We start from the raw sequence: 17,901 nt of genomic DNA on the forward strand, positions 1-17,901 counted from the left end.
GAGGATGACACAGGGTCCTGAGTGTGGCCAGAGAAAGGTGGCTGGGAGCCTGGCTGCCATGAAGTCCCAAAAGTCAGGGCAAAACAGCAATGTCAACAGCACAATGCTTCTGGGAAACAGAGAGCTCTCAGGAAAGCCCAGCTGTGAGCAAGCGCCCGAGAAAAGGAGGTGCAGGCAGAGATTTTGGAATCCAGTGCCTGTAGTGACACTGAAGGTGCTCATCCCTCCTGGCTGCACCTTGGGTCTGGCAGATCAGGCTGCCCTGGCAGATCACCAGATGGAACAGAGGAGCAGCAGCTCAAAATCTGAGCTGGCAAGTTCCCACTGAGTCCCTGAGATCTGCTGACCTCGAGTCACTGCACCCTCAGTGAGGAGGGGCTACCTCGTGAGACTCAGGCAGGGACTGGCAGAAAGTGAGACATGAGGTTTGGGGAGCCCCGTAAGTGTGACTGAGGGTGTGACCAAGGGACTGACCTGTGTCCCAGCTCTGAAATGACATGGGTGGCGTGGAGACATTTCTGCTCTTCCCACGGGAACAGTGGTCAGAGAGAAACTCCCAGGAAAGAGAAAGCACCTACTTCTCCTCAGCAACTTCTGCAGTGGGGTGCTGATGGACAGAGGGTAACGAAGGGGCAATCGGGCAGAAGGAAGGTCCCACAGAATCACAGAAGCATTAAGGTTAGAAAAGTCCTTCCAAACCATCAAGCCCAACCTTTGACCAATCCCCACCTTGTCCCCAGCCCAGAGCACTGAGTGCCATGTCCAGCCATTTCTTGAACACCTCCAGGGATGGGGACTCCAAACCTCCCTGGGCAGCCCCTTCCAATGCCTGGCCACCCTTTCCATGAAGAAATTATTCCCGCTGTCCAACCTGAGCCTCCCCTGGCACAGCTTGAGGCTATGTCCTCTTGTCCGGTTGCTTCTTTCCTGCGAGAAGAGACTGACACCCACCTGGCTGCACCCTCCTGTCAGGGATCTTGTGGTCATAGAACCATGGAACAGTTTCAGTTGGAAGGGGACCTTAAAGTTCACCCAGTTCCACCCCCTGCCATGGGCAGGGACACCTTCCACTAGACCAAGTATCCAACTTGGCCTTGGACACTTCCAGGGATGAGGCAGCCACAGCTGCTCTGGGCACCCTGTGCCAGGGCCTCCCCACACGATCCAACCTGGCCTTCAACAGAGTTAATTTCTTGCCTCAAGCTGTTGGTTGAGCAGTACTCTGCTGTGGATGGTGGTAAGAGAGGGGCCTGGCAGGAATGTGTTTCTTCCAGTGTGTGGCCCAATCCAAGGGGTGGAAATGCTGATGGCAAATCCTTCAGCAGGGAGTGCAGGGGAGCTCTGCGTTACATGTAGGGACATGGAGGAATGGGACAAGGGGGAATGGCTTTAGACTGAAAGAGAGCAGGGTTAGATGGGATATTGGGAAGGAATTGTTCCCTGGGAGGGTGGGGAGGCCCTGGCACAGGGTGCCCAGAGCACCCTGGATGATGCCCAGAGCACCTGTGGCTGCCCCTGGATCCCTGGCAGTGTCCAAGGCCAGGTTGGACAGTGCTTGGAGCAGCCTGGGACAGTGGAAGGTGTCCCTGCCCATGGCAGGGGTGGAATGAGATGGGCTTTGAGGTCCCTTCCACCCCAACCATCCTATGATTCCATGAAACACCTTGGAGACCTCCACTACTAACAGTGTTCAGGAACACTTTTCTAAAAGCTGTAATATCTGTTTTATGCATCTGGACCTGGTGCTGAAGGTTCGTGGTTATCACTGGGGTCTCTGGTAATGAGACTGATGACAGTGGAAAGCTCAAGTTCAGATACACACAGACCAAGGAAAGCAGAGCACACAGCAAACTCATGGCCTTGTTTGTCTGATCAGGCCTCAGCACTCCCTTGGACCTTTCCCAGGCAGGCCAGGAGAGAAACAGGTCAGGAAATGTTTACACTTTTAGAGCTCAAGGGCTCGCATGAATCCTCCCAGGCCCTTGGAGGGCACTAACAACACAGTTGTTTTAAAATAATTTGTCCAACTCTTTTGGAGAACCTCATCCCTGCTCCTGGAGGACTTTAAATGGAATGTAATGGCCAAGCCTACAAGGTGGTTGACAGCCTGGGAAATTGATGTCTGCCTGGCTGAGGAAGGTGTGCTTGTGAGGTGCTCTCCTTTAATCCCAGACCACAAGGAAAAAGCATTTACACCTCCCCACCCTCCCTTATCGAACCTGTTCCTTCTCCTTGGCATCACCTCTCCAGAACCTGCACATTCACCTCAAACACTTCTCCCCTTTCACCTCCTGGGCTCCTCCAGCAGGCCCAGTGCATCCCGGGTGGTTTAAAGCCCAAGTCCAATCAGAGGTTTGTGGTGTCTGGGGCTTTTTTCCGCTGCTGATTTTGGTTTGAGTTTGGAAATCCTGATTCAAAACAACACACTGGTTTGATTTTGAGTCCTCATCTGGTTCCCCTTCCCACAGGTCAAACTGAAGCTGAAACCAAAGTCTGATCAACAAAGAAAGAGTCACTTGAAACATGGGGAGGCTGTGAGAGACCCAAAGGATTTACAAAAATTGCTTCTAAAAAGTCGCATTTAAAAAAAAGAAAAATTAAAAGTAAAAAAGCCAAGGAAAAAATGCCAACTGAGTGAATTTGGCAGAGCTCCTGTGAGCCTGCACAGTGGCATCTGCCATGGCCCTGGGGGCAAACACAGCAGGGCACAGCCACGCCAGGGCCGGCTGCCAAACCATCACACAGCTGCACTTCGGGATGCCCACGTGGGGGAGCAGGGTCCTGCCAGCCACGCTGGGGCTGCATCTGGGGGAACCACAGCACCTGGGCTCTCAGAGGGATCCACCACTTCTGGGGGCAGCTCAAGAACACTTGTGCTCCCAGCCAGGTACCCCAACAAGCGGGACAAGGGGAAATGGCCTCAAGTTGGGCAAAGGGAAGTGCAAGCTCGATGAAAGGAAACATTTCTTCATTAAAAGGGTTGTCAGGGATTGGCACTGGCTGCCCAGGGCAGTGGTGGAGCCCCCAGCCCTGGAAGAGTTCAAAAAATGAGATGTTGCACTTGGCAGTGTGGCTTGGTGGGCATCGGGGTGTTGGGTTAAGGTTGGACTGACTGACCTTGGAGGGCTTTTCCAACCTTCATTATTCTCTGAATATTCTCTGAGCGTTTGAATGCCTCTCCCAAACCAGCTGAGTCCTGGACAGTGCCCAGTGCCAGCGAGGCCCAAGGCAGGGACTGGCAGAGCAAGTGGGCTATCCCAGGGCTCCCTGGCAGGGTTCCCTCTCCATCTCCTTGAACTCACAGCTTTCTCGGGACAGAGCCCCCTCCAAGGATTGGGGCAGCACCAGGTGGAGGGGCAGCCCCACCTCAGGACAGGCAGCAGCTTTGGCTCCAGGCTCAGGGATTCTGGTGTCCAACACTGCAGGACAGCGTCCAAAACATCCGAGAATCACGGAATCCCAGGATGGTTTGGGTTGGAAGGGACCTTAAAGACCATCTTGTTCCAACCCCCTGACGTGGGCAGGGATGTCCCTTGAGTCAGCCCAGGAGCAGCACCTCCATCATCCTTGGTCCAAGCCCTGGGGACCCCCTGTCCTGGGGCTGCTGGGCTCTGGCCAGAAGCTCCTGGGCACCAGGAGGGCTCTGCTTCCACCTCCACTTCCACATCCACCTTCACAGGTCACTTCTCCCCCACCCTCCATCCCCCAGCCAGCCCATGCCCCTTCTCCATCAAGCACTGTCTGGAGACATCAAAGGGCTCCTTTGCCTCCTAAAATCTTGCACTGGTGACCAAACTGGGCTGGATGTCTTAGAACAATTACCAAATGGGTGACTTTGAGCATCATCAAACCCAATCATTTTGCATAATGAGGAGAGCTAATTACTCTTTGCAGTGCTTGACACTGCAGTGAGTCTCCAGTTCCCACACTCCGGGATGAGTTTGGCAACTTTGGATACAAACTGCTACGCCCTTTCTAAATGAAGACAAGAGACTTTTTTAATAAGACAAATGTTGGCAGGTGCCTCTCGGAAGTGAAAAAAAAGCATGTTAAGGCGAGGGCTGCAGAGAGCAGCCACGTCAGGCAGTGTTTGTGCAACAATCTGCGTGGATTTGCTCCAACTCCACGTGGAAGAAACGCATAATGTTGCCTTTGTACAGGCACTTTTAATGGCATCTAAGAATAGCAGTGTTATAAATAATCTGGGAAAGGGAAACAAAAATACACCTTTGTTTCAGGTATTGTGAACAGCTCTTTTCTGTCAACGCCGAAATAAATTCTTCTATTTTTTTTCATTTAATTTATGTCTTTATATAGTAGAGGATGTATTCAAAATGAAGAGCCAAGGTGCTTCTTATACACAATGCTTATGCTGCTATTCTTCATTTGAGCTGTTTTCATGAAAATAAAATATAATTCTCTACTGTGGAAAAAGAAAGTCCACCAGAAACAACGTAAGCAGCTCCAGAGATCTTTGCTGAGCATTCAGAAGCACATGGGACAGTTTGTAATGAAATATTTGGAAGGAAATCACCTCTGCACAGACTGGCAGTGAAGTGAGAACGCACCTGGCATGTGTCACACACCACATCCAACTGCTGGATTGATGGGAAGCAGGGGAAGAGCAGGCATAGCCAAAGCCCTGCATTTTGGGATTGCTCCCAGGGACCCAGTAAATGGCTTTTCATTGCAAAACTCAGCATCACAGTGGCTGGACTAGCCTGGGACTCAGCTGTGCCCAGCAGCCAGAGCAGGATCCAGTGTCCTGCGCACATACAAACATCGGGGTTGGGAGAGAGAGCTGGGCCTTCTCCAAACCAAGAACCAGCAAAGAAAAAGGTTCCAGGGGGTTCAAATGACTCTGCCCCTCTGCTCAGCTCTGGAGAGATGCCCCTGCAGAGCTGCCCCCAGCCCTGGGGTCCCAGCACGGGAAGGACGTGGAGCTGCTGGAGAGTCCAGAGGAGGCCACAGAGCTGCTCCAACAGCTGGAGCCCCTCTGCTCTGGAGCCAGGCTGGGAGAGCTGGGGGGATTCACCTGGAGAAGAGAAGGCTCCAGGGAGAGCTCAGAGCCCTTTCCTAAGGGGCTTAAAGGGGCTCCAGGAGAGCTGGAGAGGGACTGGGGACAAGGCATGGAGGGACAGGACACAGGGAATGGCTTCAAATGGACAGAGGGCAGGGCTGGATGGGATATTGGGAAGGAATTGTTCCCTGGGAGGGTGGGCAGGCCCTGGCACAGGGTGCCCAGAGAAGTTGTGGCTGCCCCTGAATCCCTGGCAGTGTCCAAGGCCAGGTTGGACACTGGGGCTTGGAGCAGCCTGGGCTAGTGGAAGGTGTCCCTGCCCATGGCAGAGGATGGGACTGGATGGGCTTTAAGGTCCCTCCAACCCAAACCATTCTGGGATGATTCCATGGTTCTCCGAAATACCAGGGCAGGGAGCACCTCAGCCCAGCTCTGCCCTCTGTGCCAGGCTCAGTGCTCCATGAACAGCACTGCCTGAGAGTGGGGCCACTTGTCCCCATCATCAGGGGCATGCTGTGCCCTAACTCTGACAACGGGACAGGCAGATGTGGCTGCCTGCAAAGACTGGCCACCAACAGCAGCACCATTTTTTAGACAAAAATTCCCTTTATCTACAGCCTCCCCCAGAAAACAGAGGAGAGGGAAGAAAGAAAGGGTGAGAGACTCAGATAAAGTAAGAGGAGGAGAATGAACTCCCTGAGATGTTCTGCCTCTACATCGAGGGTCCCCAGGGAAAGGACCCCTCTGGCTTCCCAGATCTGTCTTGTTATCTACTCATCCATCTTGCTACGTATTCTGGGATCATTTCCAAGGGTCAAAATAAATGGCTGTGATTTATGCAATATAGGTCAGGACCTATTTAACAGCTTACAAAGGAGCCCCCCCTCCTCCCCATTCTCCCTCTGGCTCTTGGTGATGAGAAAATAGGTCACAGGCAGGCAATGGGGGGGATTAATCATTTCTTCCGGCAACTGCTGGGAAAAATATTTTCAGTTCCATTTAATCATAAAGCTTTTTAATTAGTTAGTTTGCAGTTTATAATGTATAGATTATAAGCTCTTGTGCAAGGGGGCAGATTCCTGGAAGGAGAAGTCTCCTGCTCCCCATCTCCCCTGGGCTGCACGGATGAAGTTCAGCTGGGCAGGGCCTGGCAGGTCCTGGGACCAACATTCACGTGGTCCTCAGGTCTCTGAGCAGCCACTGGTGGGATGGACACCCTGGCACAGTCCAGACTGAAATCCAGCTGCTTGCCTGGACAGGGAGGTTACGGAAGGAGCAGGTTCCTCAGGGATGAAAGCCAGAGTTGCGGGACCCCTTCACACTGACTCCATGGCGCAGCGTGGGCCCTCCACGGGAGCATAGGACACCTTCTCCCTGTACATCAGGATGCTAAAGAGATGCCAAACACCTTCGGTGTAAATGCACCCAGGGACAGCACTCCATAAAATCTCCAAGACTGGACACCCACTGCGTGTACTCCAGCCTGGGACTGGATGTTCCCTGTCATTTCCATTTCCTACTGATGTCCCAATACATGAAAAGGAAAAATTAGATCCTAGTCCTTGGTTATCTGGCTCTCCCTGCAATGGGTCCACTTGCTACCAGTGCTGCGGAGGTGGCAGGAGAAGCTCCTGAATGACCAGTGGATTTTCTGCACTTGGGCCACTGGAACCCGAAGGGCTGACAGCCACTGTCACCCATGTGACCAAATGCAGCAAGAGAAGTCTCCTACTGACCAACCAACCACTGTGTGCCCTTAAGTGAAGCTCTGCACCCCCTCCTCTCCCCAAAACCTGTGGGTGACCCCTGCCAAGGTCCCTCAGTACCTTCTCGTAATACTGCAGCTCATAGTCCAGGATGACTCCGTTGGGCTGGTCGGGCTGGGACCAGGACAGGGTGATGCTGTCCACAGTGCGGCTCACCTGGTGCATGATGGACACAGCAGAAGGGGCTGGAAGAGAGAGAAAGAGGGGGACAGTCAGACACCTGCAAAGGTAGGGCCCTCACCCTGGCAGGAGGTGGGCAGGTGGGTTATTGCTGTTTGAGGCTTCGGAATTCACTTCCTGCACTGAGAGGGCTGTCCAGGGGTCAGGAGATCCTGGATTTTGCTGTTTGTAGAAAGCAGTTAGGGGAGAAAAAAAATGGTTCTACTGAATTGGTAGTTAAAAAACACATAGGACAGTGTCTCAAGCAGGAAAATGGGCAATTCCAAGGCAAAAGCAGCCCAAGATTGAAGCAATCACAGCATTGTTCCACTGGAAAAAGGCCCACCAGCCCTGTACCATGCACTCCTCCCTGCCTGCCGAGCGGAAATCGGAGGGGTTTGTACTTTTCCGTTTGCACAGAGCAGCTTCCCAAGGCTCGGGCAGGCTGGGGCTGCAAGTTGCACATGCCAATCACGGGAGGTGCATCCAGCAGCCTGAGCAGGCAACGCAAAGCTGACCTGACACGCTGACAATGGAGAGCCGCCCGCCCGCCGGCCCCCGCACACAGCACGGGTCCCACCGAGCACAAAGGGCCCTGCCAGGCCCGCAGACAGCCCGGGCAGCTGCCACGGCCGCGGCCGGACACTCGGCCAGGTGGGCACCGCCCGGGCCCGGCCGTGCCACGCCGTGGGAAAGCCGCCCAGGGACCTGTGCTGACAAGGCCGTGGGGCAGGGAGCGGGGCAGGGAGCAGGGCAGGGAGCGGGGCAGGGAGCGGGGCAGGGAGCGGGGCAGGGAGCGGGGCGGGGAGTGCCACTGCCCTGGGAAAGCGCGGCCGCCTCTGGTCCGCCGTGCTGGGGAGCGGGGCAGCGGAGCTGCCTTCAGTCCTGCGGCATGAGGAAGCGCATGGGAGTCTGCAGCTTCCTCCTGAGGGGCAGCTCTCATCTCTGCTCTGTGACCAGGACAGGACCCAGGGAACGGCTGGAGCTGTGTCAGGGGGGTTTAGGTTGGATATCAGGAAAGGTTCTTCCCCCGGAGGCTGCTGGGCACTGCCCAGGCTCCCCAGGGAATGGGCACGGCCCCGAGGCTGCCGGAGCTCCAGGAGCGTTTGCACAGCGCTGCCAGGGATGCCCAGGGTGGGGTTGTTGGGGTGTCTGTGCAGGGCCAGGAGTTGGACTGGATGATCCTGTGGGTCCCTTCCAGCTGGGATATTCTCTGATTCTAGGTGCTGACAGCAGAGCAGCCGACACCCACCCACCCTTGCTGCAGGGCTGACACCCACGGGTGCCAGCGCTGCCTCCTCTCTCCGCATCCCGACCAGTGAGACGAGCACGTGTCCGATCCCAGCCTGCTGCTGGCACTGCCAGCACATCCACGTCAGTGCGGGGCCATCCCAGGCCTCCCCCAGCCCAGCCCAGCCCAGCCCAGCCCTGGAGAGCGCGAGCTGCAGCTGAGCGTTAGCCCTGGCACATCTGCCAGCACAGGCTCACCACTGCAGCAGCTTCAGGGCACAGCAGAAGCCTCAGGGGTGGGAGAGGACTGGAGAGTGGCAGCATGAAAGCTCCCCCATCACTTGCATGCCAGGCCAAATGGATGCAGAGACATTTGCACTCAGATGGGCTTTTCCCAAGTCCAACCCTTGCAATATTTCACGGAAGAACAACTCCTCTGACAGCTCTGGGAAACAGCCTGGAGGAGCAGCACCCAAAGGAAGGCACCTCTCACCCAGCTCCAGGCTGGCTCGCCTTGGGCAGTGGGCAGTGACAGGAGCTGTGCCAGCTGGGATGGCAGTGGCAGGACCATAGTGCTTGGACAAGCATGGCCCCAGCATGTTCCTGCACATCCCAATGAATTACCACTGAGCAACTCCTCTCCAACACACCAACAAAAGCCATTTTTCTGATCCACCGTCTGCCTCTTCACTGCTGCTTTTCTGACTCAGAGCACTGCAGCTCCCAGGATGTTCAATGTCTGGGTGCCAAGGGGCTGGGTTTGGGTAGTGCAAGATCTGCCACCACACTGCTGCACCATTTCGCTTCACCTGCCTGGGTTTCTCCACTCCTGAAGGAAGGTGTGATGTGGATTAGCCTCAGCAGTGTTGTTGAGCTCTAGTTTTGTCCAGAAGAACAAAACTAGAAGGACAGCAGAGAGCTTCCATCCCTGGCAGTGTCCCAGGCCAGGCTGGATGGGGTTTGGAGCAGCCTGGTCTGGTAGAAGGTGTCCGTGCCCATGGCAGGGGGTGGGATGAGATCTTTAAGGGCCTTTCCAACCCCAACCATTCCATGATTCTAACAGATCCTGAGGCCAGTCCTTCCATCCACTTCTGCTTAAGCCAAGCCCCATTACCCAACAGTCTGAAACCCTCTGTGTCACCTCAGCCCTCCTCTTGCTCCGTGGCACCGCTCCCCTCCCGCCTTGACATCCCAGTCCCACTGCTTCAGGCTACATATTTCCAAACTCCTGGGAATAGTTTCTCACGCTGGCATGAAGACAAAACACAGGTAACATTTCTGGAGCCTGTCAGCTCTTGCCAGAGCTCGCTGCTTCCTTGTCGACACAGATTCTGTAGGACATCTGTGATTTTCAAGACAAACATCTCTGTCTCTGGAGACAAGGCTGAGGAGGAAGATGTGACCGTGCTGCGGATGCCCTGAGGCAGGGATGGCACTGGACTGAGCGGAGCACAGAGCCCGTGATGTCTCTGCCACCTGCTCTGGGAACTGATCCCACACTCACACACTGGGCTGTTCCAGGGCAGCGGCCACGTAGAGCCAGAACTGCCCCACCACAACACCAGGATGTGGCAACATCCCCTGATTTAGGCACAGGTTCAGTGGCCTGGCAGCTGGAGAAGCTCCTCAGCTTCAGGTTCCTCCTGGTAGGAGTGAGGTCTCTGGGATGTTCTTCTTCCAGTCCCATGCACTGACCCCAGCCTGGGAGTACAGGACTTCTCCAAGGCAGCTCCTGTGGGAGCTGTACAAGACAACAGCTACAGCAAGACGTGGGTGACTCATTGCTGCTGGTACCTGGTGAACTTGCCCTTGTCTGGCTCAGCAAAAGACCCAAATGCATGAGGTGGGGCTCATCTAACGAGCTTAATGAGGCAAATGTGCTGCAGGTGAGATGAATGACTACCGCAACCTCAGCACTTTTCCTACACCTGGGGCAAGGGGGTGGCTCTGGAAGGGCAGGAACCTCCCCACGGCATGTCCTCAGTCACTGCTCCTCTTATCACAGACACCAGGGGACTGCACAGGAATAAAATCACAGCAAGGCCTAGGTCAGAAGTGACCTCTGGATGTTTCTGGTCTCACATGCTGGCAGAGTAATTTCAAAATCAGATTATTTTGCTCAGACTGTGTCCAGATGAGACCTAATGAATCTGATCCCCATGGATGGGGATCCCACAGGCTCTCTGAGTGGCAGCCCCCAGCTGCCTTGCTCTTGTGGGGAAGAAACTTTCCCTCACATTCCACTGGAATTTTGCTGGTTGTGTCTTGTGGACATTTCCACAATTCTCTCCCTCGATGCCCCTCAGCCTCCTCCTCTCCAGACTGGTCAGACCCAGCTCTCAGCTGCCCTCACCTCTCATGCCCCTGCCCCAGCCCAACCTCACTGTCCTGCTGGACCTGCTCCGGTTTGTCCCTGACTGTGATACTGGGAGCCCCAGGGAGGGCTCAGGATGCCAGATGTGGCCGAAGAGTGCCGAGCAGATGGAAACAATCCCTCTCCTGGATTTTTTGCTAATGCCAAAGAACATGGTCCTTTGTCACACCCTTCACCCCAGGTGAGGGCCTGGGGTGCAGAGAGGCTCCCAGTCCTGTGAATCAGGGATGGGCTGGCACTGGATGTCTGAGTTTGAAACCAGTTCAGAGGAGCCAGCCAGACCTCAGAGTGACTCTCCCAGGCCCAGTCAGGAGGAAAAGCTTCAGCTGGATCCTGACATGAGGCCCCAGGCAGCTGACTGTGCTCTGTGACACACAGAGGAGATCAGATATGTAGAGTCCCCTCTCTCAGAGCCGTGATCACCCTAAGATGTCACCATGAAGGTGTGAACAGAGGTGGATTTATCCTGATGGGGTCTCCAGGGGTAGGTGTGTCCCACCAGCACAAAAAACAAACAGACCTTCATTCCACAGCCAATAAAAACACTGATCCTGACGGAATCCCTTAAACCTCAATGTCATTGGATTTCACAGATTTCACAGAATATTCTGAGTTGGAAAGGATCCACAAAGATCATTGAGTCCATCTCTGAAATGAATGGTCCATATGGGGATCAAACCCACACCCCTGGCATTATCAGCACTGGGCACTGAGGGAAACCCAGTCACTGCAGTCCTTGAAAGGCACTTTCTGCATCCTCTTGATCAGGGATGGCCTCAGATTCCTCAGATTCCTCAGAGTGGAGCCCTGTGGCTTCTCCGAATTGCTGGAGAAATAAACCACACCAAAACCACCACTGGAGTGTAAAACAAGCTTAATGAAAATCCACTAATGTACAAAGCCAACGTGTCCCACACGGTGACCCCTCTGGGGCAGAGGCACAGGAGGGATGCAAGTGACACTTCCGTGGTCACCACCCCGAGGCCCTGCACAGCCACACAACACCGATCACAGCCAGACCCCTGCCCAGGCTGGGCTTGGCGTTTTGGCAGTTTATCTTAATCCAGGGAGCTGAGCAGACTTCTGTGGCTCGGGGCAGCTCAGCAGGGTCAGAGTGGGGGTGCTGACAGCTGCAGCACACACAGGGCACTGCCTGAGCTCAGGAACTGGAAACACTTGGGAAGGATGGGATTCAGGAGGTCCCCCATCCTCAGGTGTTACCAGCAGAGCTGCACGGCCATCACCTCCCTGAAGGGATCACAGCTGAGCTTTGCCAAGGCTGGAAAGGCAGAAAATCATCTGTGTCCTGGGCTGACCCCCCATGTGGGCAGCAGGTGCAGGGAGGGGATTCTACCCCTCTGCTCAGCTCTGGAGAGATGCCCCTGCAGAGCTGCCCCCAGCCCTGGGGTCCCAGCACAGGAAGGACGTGGAGCTGCTGGAGCCAGTCCAGAGGAGGCCACAGAGCTGCTCCAACAGCTGGAGCCCCTCTGCTCTGGAGCCAGGCTGGGAGAGCTGGGGGGATTCACCTGGAGAAGAGAAGGTGCCAGGGAGAGCTCAGAGCCCCTTGCAGGGCCTGAAGGGGCTCCAGGAGAGCTGCAGAGGGACTGGGGACAAGGCATGGAGGGACAGGACACAGGGAATGGCTTCAAATGGACAGAGGGCAGGGTTAGGTGGGATACTGGGAAGGAATTGTTCCCTGTGAGGGTGGGCAGGCCCTGGCACAGGGTGCCCAGAGCAGCTGTGGCAGTGTTCAAGGCCAGGTTGGACGGGGCTTGGAGCAGCCTGGGACAGTGGAAGGTGTCCCTGCCCATGGCAGGGGGTAAAATGAGCTGAGCTTTAAGGTCCCTTCCAACCCAAATGAGTCTGGGATTTGAAGACATCTCAAGACAGTGTCCTCTCAAACCATGCTGGCTCAATGTCACAAGGTGGACATAGCCAGGCAGGTCTCAGATCCCACTACACAGCATATTTTCCATGAAGGCATCCTTATGGAAAAAGTGGGATTTTACGTCCTTCTTGACTGACTGTCTCCCAGGAAGGCTCAAACACCGACTGGGGAGGACACGTGCGGTCCCAGTGGGGTTTGGCAAAGGAAGCACCAAAGCCACCAGGCTGTTCAGGAGTATCTGGAAATCAGTGTAGCTGCTTCAGCCTCACAGAGGCCAATGCTTCTTGTACCACGAGGTGGGTCTGGCCTGTGTCAGGGTGGGCCTGATACATCCTGATGCTCTAATCTAACAAAAGGGTAACAGTCACAGAAATGCATCCTGTCCTCTTGTGGCTGGGCTTGGTCCCAGAGCCGTGGTGTGGAGTCAGTAGCAGCGGGACAGACACAGCCCAGGCTGTGCTGCTCTGGCCTCTCCCAGGCTCATTATCCATGTCTAGGTGAAGCAGCTGGACTAGATGATCCCTGCAGGTCTTTCCAACTGCAATATTCTGTATTCTATTCCATTCCATTCCACAGACTGTGCTGAGGAAAGGGATGACCCAAGAGGCCCAGGTGCCTCCACACGGAGCACAGAGAAGAGCTGTGAAGGCTGACAGGACTGAGCCCTCCTCTCCCACTGCCCCCTTCAGTTCCCTAGAGCACCAAATCCTGGGAACGCTGCTGGGATGGGACCCCCAGAGCCTCTGGTCCAACACCACACCAGGGAAGGGAAGCTGTGTTAGATGAATCTTTAAACCTCTGAAGGATGGGGCTTGCCTCAGCAGCCCCTCTGTATCAGCACCCTTTAGTCTTTCTGATTAGCTCCAGATAGAAAATCCCAATTTCTGGTCACAAAGCATGGTCCTTCTCTGCCACGTCCCTGTAAACAAGCCCCACCATGTCCTGCCTCCCAGGCACTGTAGCTGAGGCACATCCAGCATTTTAAAGCGTGTCTTCTGAAGGAAAAAAAAAGGAGAAGAGATCACAAGTGATGGTCTGGGCTCTGATTATGAGGCTGAAGCCACTTTTATGAAAGAGCTTCCTTTTTTTTTTAAAGAGCTTTTGCTAAAGATCCCAACCAGGCACATCTCTCTTTACAGCTTCACATCTTTGACTGAAAGCATGTCCAGGTTTCCCTGTGACAGAGCTGCTCCCTGAGGATGCTGTGACATGAGGACAACACCTCCCTGGGCACGGAAACAGGGAGCTCCATGGCTCCAGATAGCACCTCGAGGCTACTTCAGCAGCCCGTGCTCAGGGAAACCAAACCCCAGGTGGCACAGATCCATCACACAGAGGCAGCTTAACCAGCACTGATCCTCCACAAGCGGCTTTGGGTTCTGTAAGTAAGGATTTGCCTGATCTCCTGTACGGACAAAGCGCGTGTTGGCCACACCGCGAAGCCTCAGGCTTGGCATAGCCAGAATTCAACTTTCACACAAATAGTTGCTTCTTTGGGACTTGCTGGAAATGATGAAAAGGATTAAGGGAAAGAAGGAAATGGAAGAAAACAAAAAGGAACAAAATGTGAGTTTTCCAGGAGAAACAATGACATTTTAATCACGGGGAAAACTTGCAGAAGGTCACAGCAAACCCAGGGCAGCGCGATGAGACAGCGCAAGAGCACAGCAGTCTAGCAGAGAATTGGGAAAAGCTCCATAACGCCCAGGCCTGAACATCTGCACAGAGCCAGGCAGAGCTAAAACCAGCTGAAACACTTGTGGTTGACCCCCTGAGTATGTTACACATAGACACACCCCTGCTTCCTTTGAGGACTTCAGATGATGCTGAGCCCACTATGCCTCTGGGGAGGTTTCCCTCAAGCTCTCTTTGAAAATGCACCTTTTATTTTCAGGTTAAAATTTATGGACTTCAGTTTCCAACTGCAGGAACTTTTCTGGGTTTTGTAACTAAATGAAGGAGGAGTCTAGAAAAATAATTTTGTCCTCGTGGAAGAACTGAAAGATAATGAAAATATTTAAATTTTGTCCATGGAGGGTTGGAACTGGAGGATCTTTAAGGTCCCTTCCAACCTAAACCAGCCAATTATTCTGTGATTCCTTTCTGTTATCCAAGTAGTTTCCTGAGCACTTCACACATTTATCAGCCTGATGACTCTCTCCTCTACCTTTCCCAATTTTTTGTTAATCTCTTTTCCAAACGTAAACCTCTAAACTGAGTTCAGTAGCCAGGATCCATCTCTCAGCTGCAGAGACAGCAGCCACCTCCTCGCTGAGCTCTGATATTCCTCTGAGTGTGTCCAAGGTGACACTGCCCTGCCTCAGCCCGGCCCTGCAGAGCTGCTGTTCGTTCTCCACTGGGCACTTCCACTGGGTTTTTTAGGCTGTGCCCCCCGGCTCAGGGAAGGGAGGAGATGATTGCTGGCTCCTCACTCCTTGCACCTCCCTGCTGAAGAGGGGGATGAGGCTGTTCGTGCATTTCCTATCATCCCAGTCCTGCTGGGAGCGGGGTGAGAGATCCTTGATGCATCCAAAATTCGTGTAATTGGTAGAACTCTCTCTAAAGCCCAGGGAAATTCATTAGGAGAAAGCTGACAAAAAGCAGCAGGGGGGCATGACACAATGAAGAATTGTTTTGGGGCAATGAGAAAGAAATAGGCCCATTTTTCTCCTTGCTTTTATGTCTCTGAGTTGATTTGAGGGTTCTTAGGCAGCTCATGTGTTTTTCTCTCCAGCCCATCCCCACAATATCACAACTCTGAGCAGTTCCAGGAGCCCCAGGAAATCTCTTAGGACATAGTCCTCTTTTATTCAACAAGAGCTTCCATCTGGGAGCTGTTCCTTTCTCCCAGTCCTGCTTTTTCAACATCCTGAGGTCACCTCCCTCTTATCCCACTTCTACCTGTCCCATCCCTGGAAGAGTCCAAGGCCAGGTTGGATGGGGCTTGGAACAAGCTGGGATAGTGGAAGATGTCCCTGCCCATGGCAGGGAGTGGAGTTAGATGACCTTTAAGGCCCCTTTCAACCCAGCCCAGTCTGGGATTCTGTGATTTTATGATTCAGTATATCCTGGTTCATCCCATCCCGAGGGACCCATCAGGGCATCCTTGTCTAACAGACTGTGATAGCAGAGGCCAATTTTCTGTGTCAGGTCCTGACTCTTGGGCCACCACCACTGCCAGTGGTTTTTAGGAGGTCTGGCTCCCAGTGAACCAAGCCCACATCCAGCTACACACTGGACAATGTCCATGGCACTCCAGGGCCCCTTTGTAGCCTCGGTGCTGCTGTGGCCTGTGGGAGGTCACACTGTGCAGGCTGGGAAGCTGGACTGCTGCTGTAAAAGGAAAAAAATTGGAAAAGACACTGCCATCAGCCAGGGCAGCACTGCAGGGAGCAGCCCAGGGCTTAGACTCTGCTGGCAGCATCTTCTGGGAGTGTCTGGTGGGACTGCGTGGCTCCAGCCTGCAGGGGGGACACCAGGATCTTTCCACAGCTTCTCTTTCATCGTCTTTAGAGTCATTTGAAAGGCTGCCATGCCCCCACTCTGCAGCCAGCCCCGCTTCACCTGCCAGTCCCAAGGCTCAGCCCTACTCCTTGCCAGTGGGGCAGCGCTGTTGAGATCCCGGTAAAATCAAAGCACCCCGTTCCTCTGCTGGCTTAGCTGCGAGAGTCAGGTTACAGGCAGCAAACCCCCTATCTCTGATCACTTTAATACCACTAACCCGTGTCATGTCAGACAGAGTCAACATTTGCTCTGGAAAACACTCACAGTGCAGAGAGAGCAAAGCCAGCCCGGCCCGTGGCCTCTCCCCGGCTACACTTTGAAATCACCCAGGGGAAAAAGCGAGGTGAACAGCTGGGAGCTTTCCAGCATCTCCTCGGAGCCCTCCTGACAGATCTCGGTCCCTGGAGTGTCAGGTTACCGGACGGGGGGGGGGGGTGGGGGGGGAACTGCTTTTATTATAGGAGAGTCAGCAGGGAATTCTGGCATTTTCAATTACCCCGTGCAGCAGCGGCTGTGATCGGGGTCAGGATTAACTGCCTGACCCGCGGCTGAAGACAGAGTGGCAGGGAAATGCACCATGATGCTGTGAGGCACCAGCCAGTCCAGAGGCCACGGGACAGGGCAGGGAATGGGGCGATGTGGGGAGAAGGTTCTGTCAGAGCAGAAAGTTCTGCCAGAGCATCTGGCAGGAGATGCCTGTGACTGTCCTGCCACTGCAGAGAAGGCGGAGACTGGGAAAGCCTTGGGGGAAGGGGGCAAGCTTCCCTCTCACTGCCTTCACCCAGGGACCCAGTCTGCCTGGGTAACCCAGGCAGCTCCAACATGTGGGGAGCAGGATTCCCTGTGGGTCCAGAGCAGGGCATCCCCCAGGATAGGCTTCCCACACCCTGCAGTGAGGCTGGAAGTGACATTGTGCAGCAGCCAGGACGGTGCTGTGATCAGTCACGGAGCAAGGGCTGTCCTGACCTTCAATCCACAGGGCTTGGAGACCTCTAGGCTGGGATCCAGGCTCCAGCAGTCTGGAAAGCTGTGTTTGAAGTGGCAGGAGCACACAGGGCCCCTGTGCAAAGCTTCAGGCAGGTGCAGTAGGCACAGGGGTGGGGGCGACCTCTGTTTCTCCAGCACGGGCAGAGGGGACAGCCAGGACAACTGACCCCCGCATTCCCAGAGACCTGGATGTCTCACACCACTCCCCCACAGGACACCTAGGCCAGACCAGCCTTCCCTCCTTGCCCCACAGCACCCCAGCCCCACATGGTCCCCAGCAGGTGACTGTCACTGTACAATGGTCCAGCTGTCCCCACTCCAGGTCTCACCACTGACCCCAAGGCCCCCGTTTTTTGTGCCCCTGTTCGGCTCAGAGTCCAAACACATCCAGGTATCAAACTGAAAATCAGTTTCTCTGGTTAAAACCTTCCTCGTTTTTTGCTTTTCTGGGTAAAGCTCTCTCCTGCCATTTAAACATCACAGGCTCACCACAGGCCCTCCTGGAGAATGGATTTGAATTCAGATGCCTTCCTCCAACACGAGCTCTGAACGCACCACAGTGAGGAATACCTGGATGAGGAAGGGAAGAAGGGAGGATTCTCCTGACTTGCCCTCCATGGGGACCCTGGTGACCCTGCTTTGCATGGCAGGTTGGGCTGAAGACCTCCAGAAGCCCCTCCACCAGCACTTGTGTGTGTGTGACTTTCCTGCTAAAAGGGTTTGCTATTCCTTGGGCTATTAGAACATTTATCCCCCCAATTCCTTTCCCAGTTCTGCCCCTCTGATGGCAAGTTCAGGAGCCACACGCTTTTGGAACGAATTCTCTCCAGCAGAAGCTGAGGAAAGCAAGGGATGGCAGCACTGGGGGTCTTTAATAAACAACATTTGCCCTTAAAGGAGTAAAAATTCTCAAGTCTGGGATACTCCTGGACTTGCTGGAGCTCTGGAAAATTGGTGTTTCACAGTGTGTGAG

At 54.3% G+C, this 17,901-nt stretch overlaps 1 protein-coding gene across 3 annotated transcripts in view; it reads right to left on the reverse strand.

Moving 5' to 3' along the window:
- Positions 1–17,901, reverse strand: part of EPHB2 (EPH receptor B2) — a 130,060-nt gene that overhangs the window by 18,375 nt on the left and 93,784 nt on the right. For 2 of the 3 annotated variants that reach the window (XM_069034626.1, XM_069034625.1), the window contains exon 6: positions 6,847–6,971. In XM_069034626.1, coding sequence (XP_068890727.1) covers positions 6,847–6,971 — 125 coding nt within the window. Of the gene's footprint in view, positions 1–6,056; positions 6,410–6,846; positions 6,972–17,901 lie in introns of those variants that run through there. The other variant, XM_069034627.1, reaches the window with a different exon arrangement.

This window comes from Aphelocoma coerulescens, chromosome 21 (genome assembly GCF_041296385.1).
Source record: "Aphelocoma coerulescens isolate FSJ_1873_10779 chromosome 21, UR_Acoe_1.0, whole genome shotgun sequence".
Taxonomy (NCBI): Eukaryota; Metazoa; Chordata; class Aves; order Passeriformes; family Corvidae; genus Aphelocoma; species Aphelocoma coerulescens.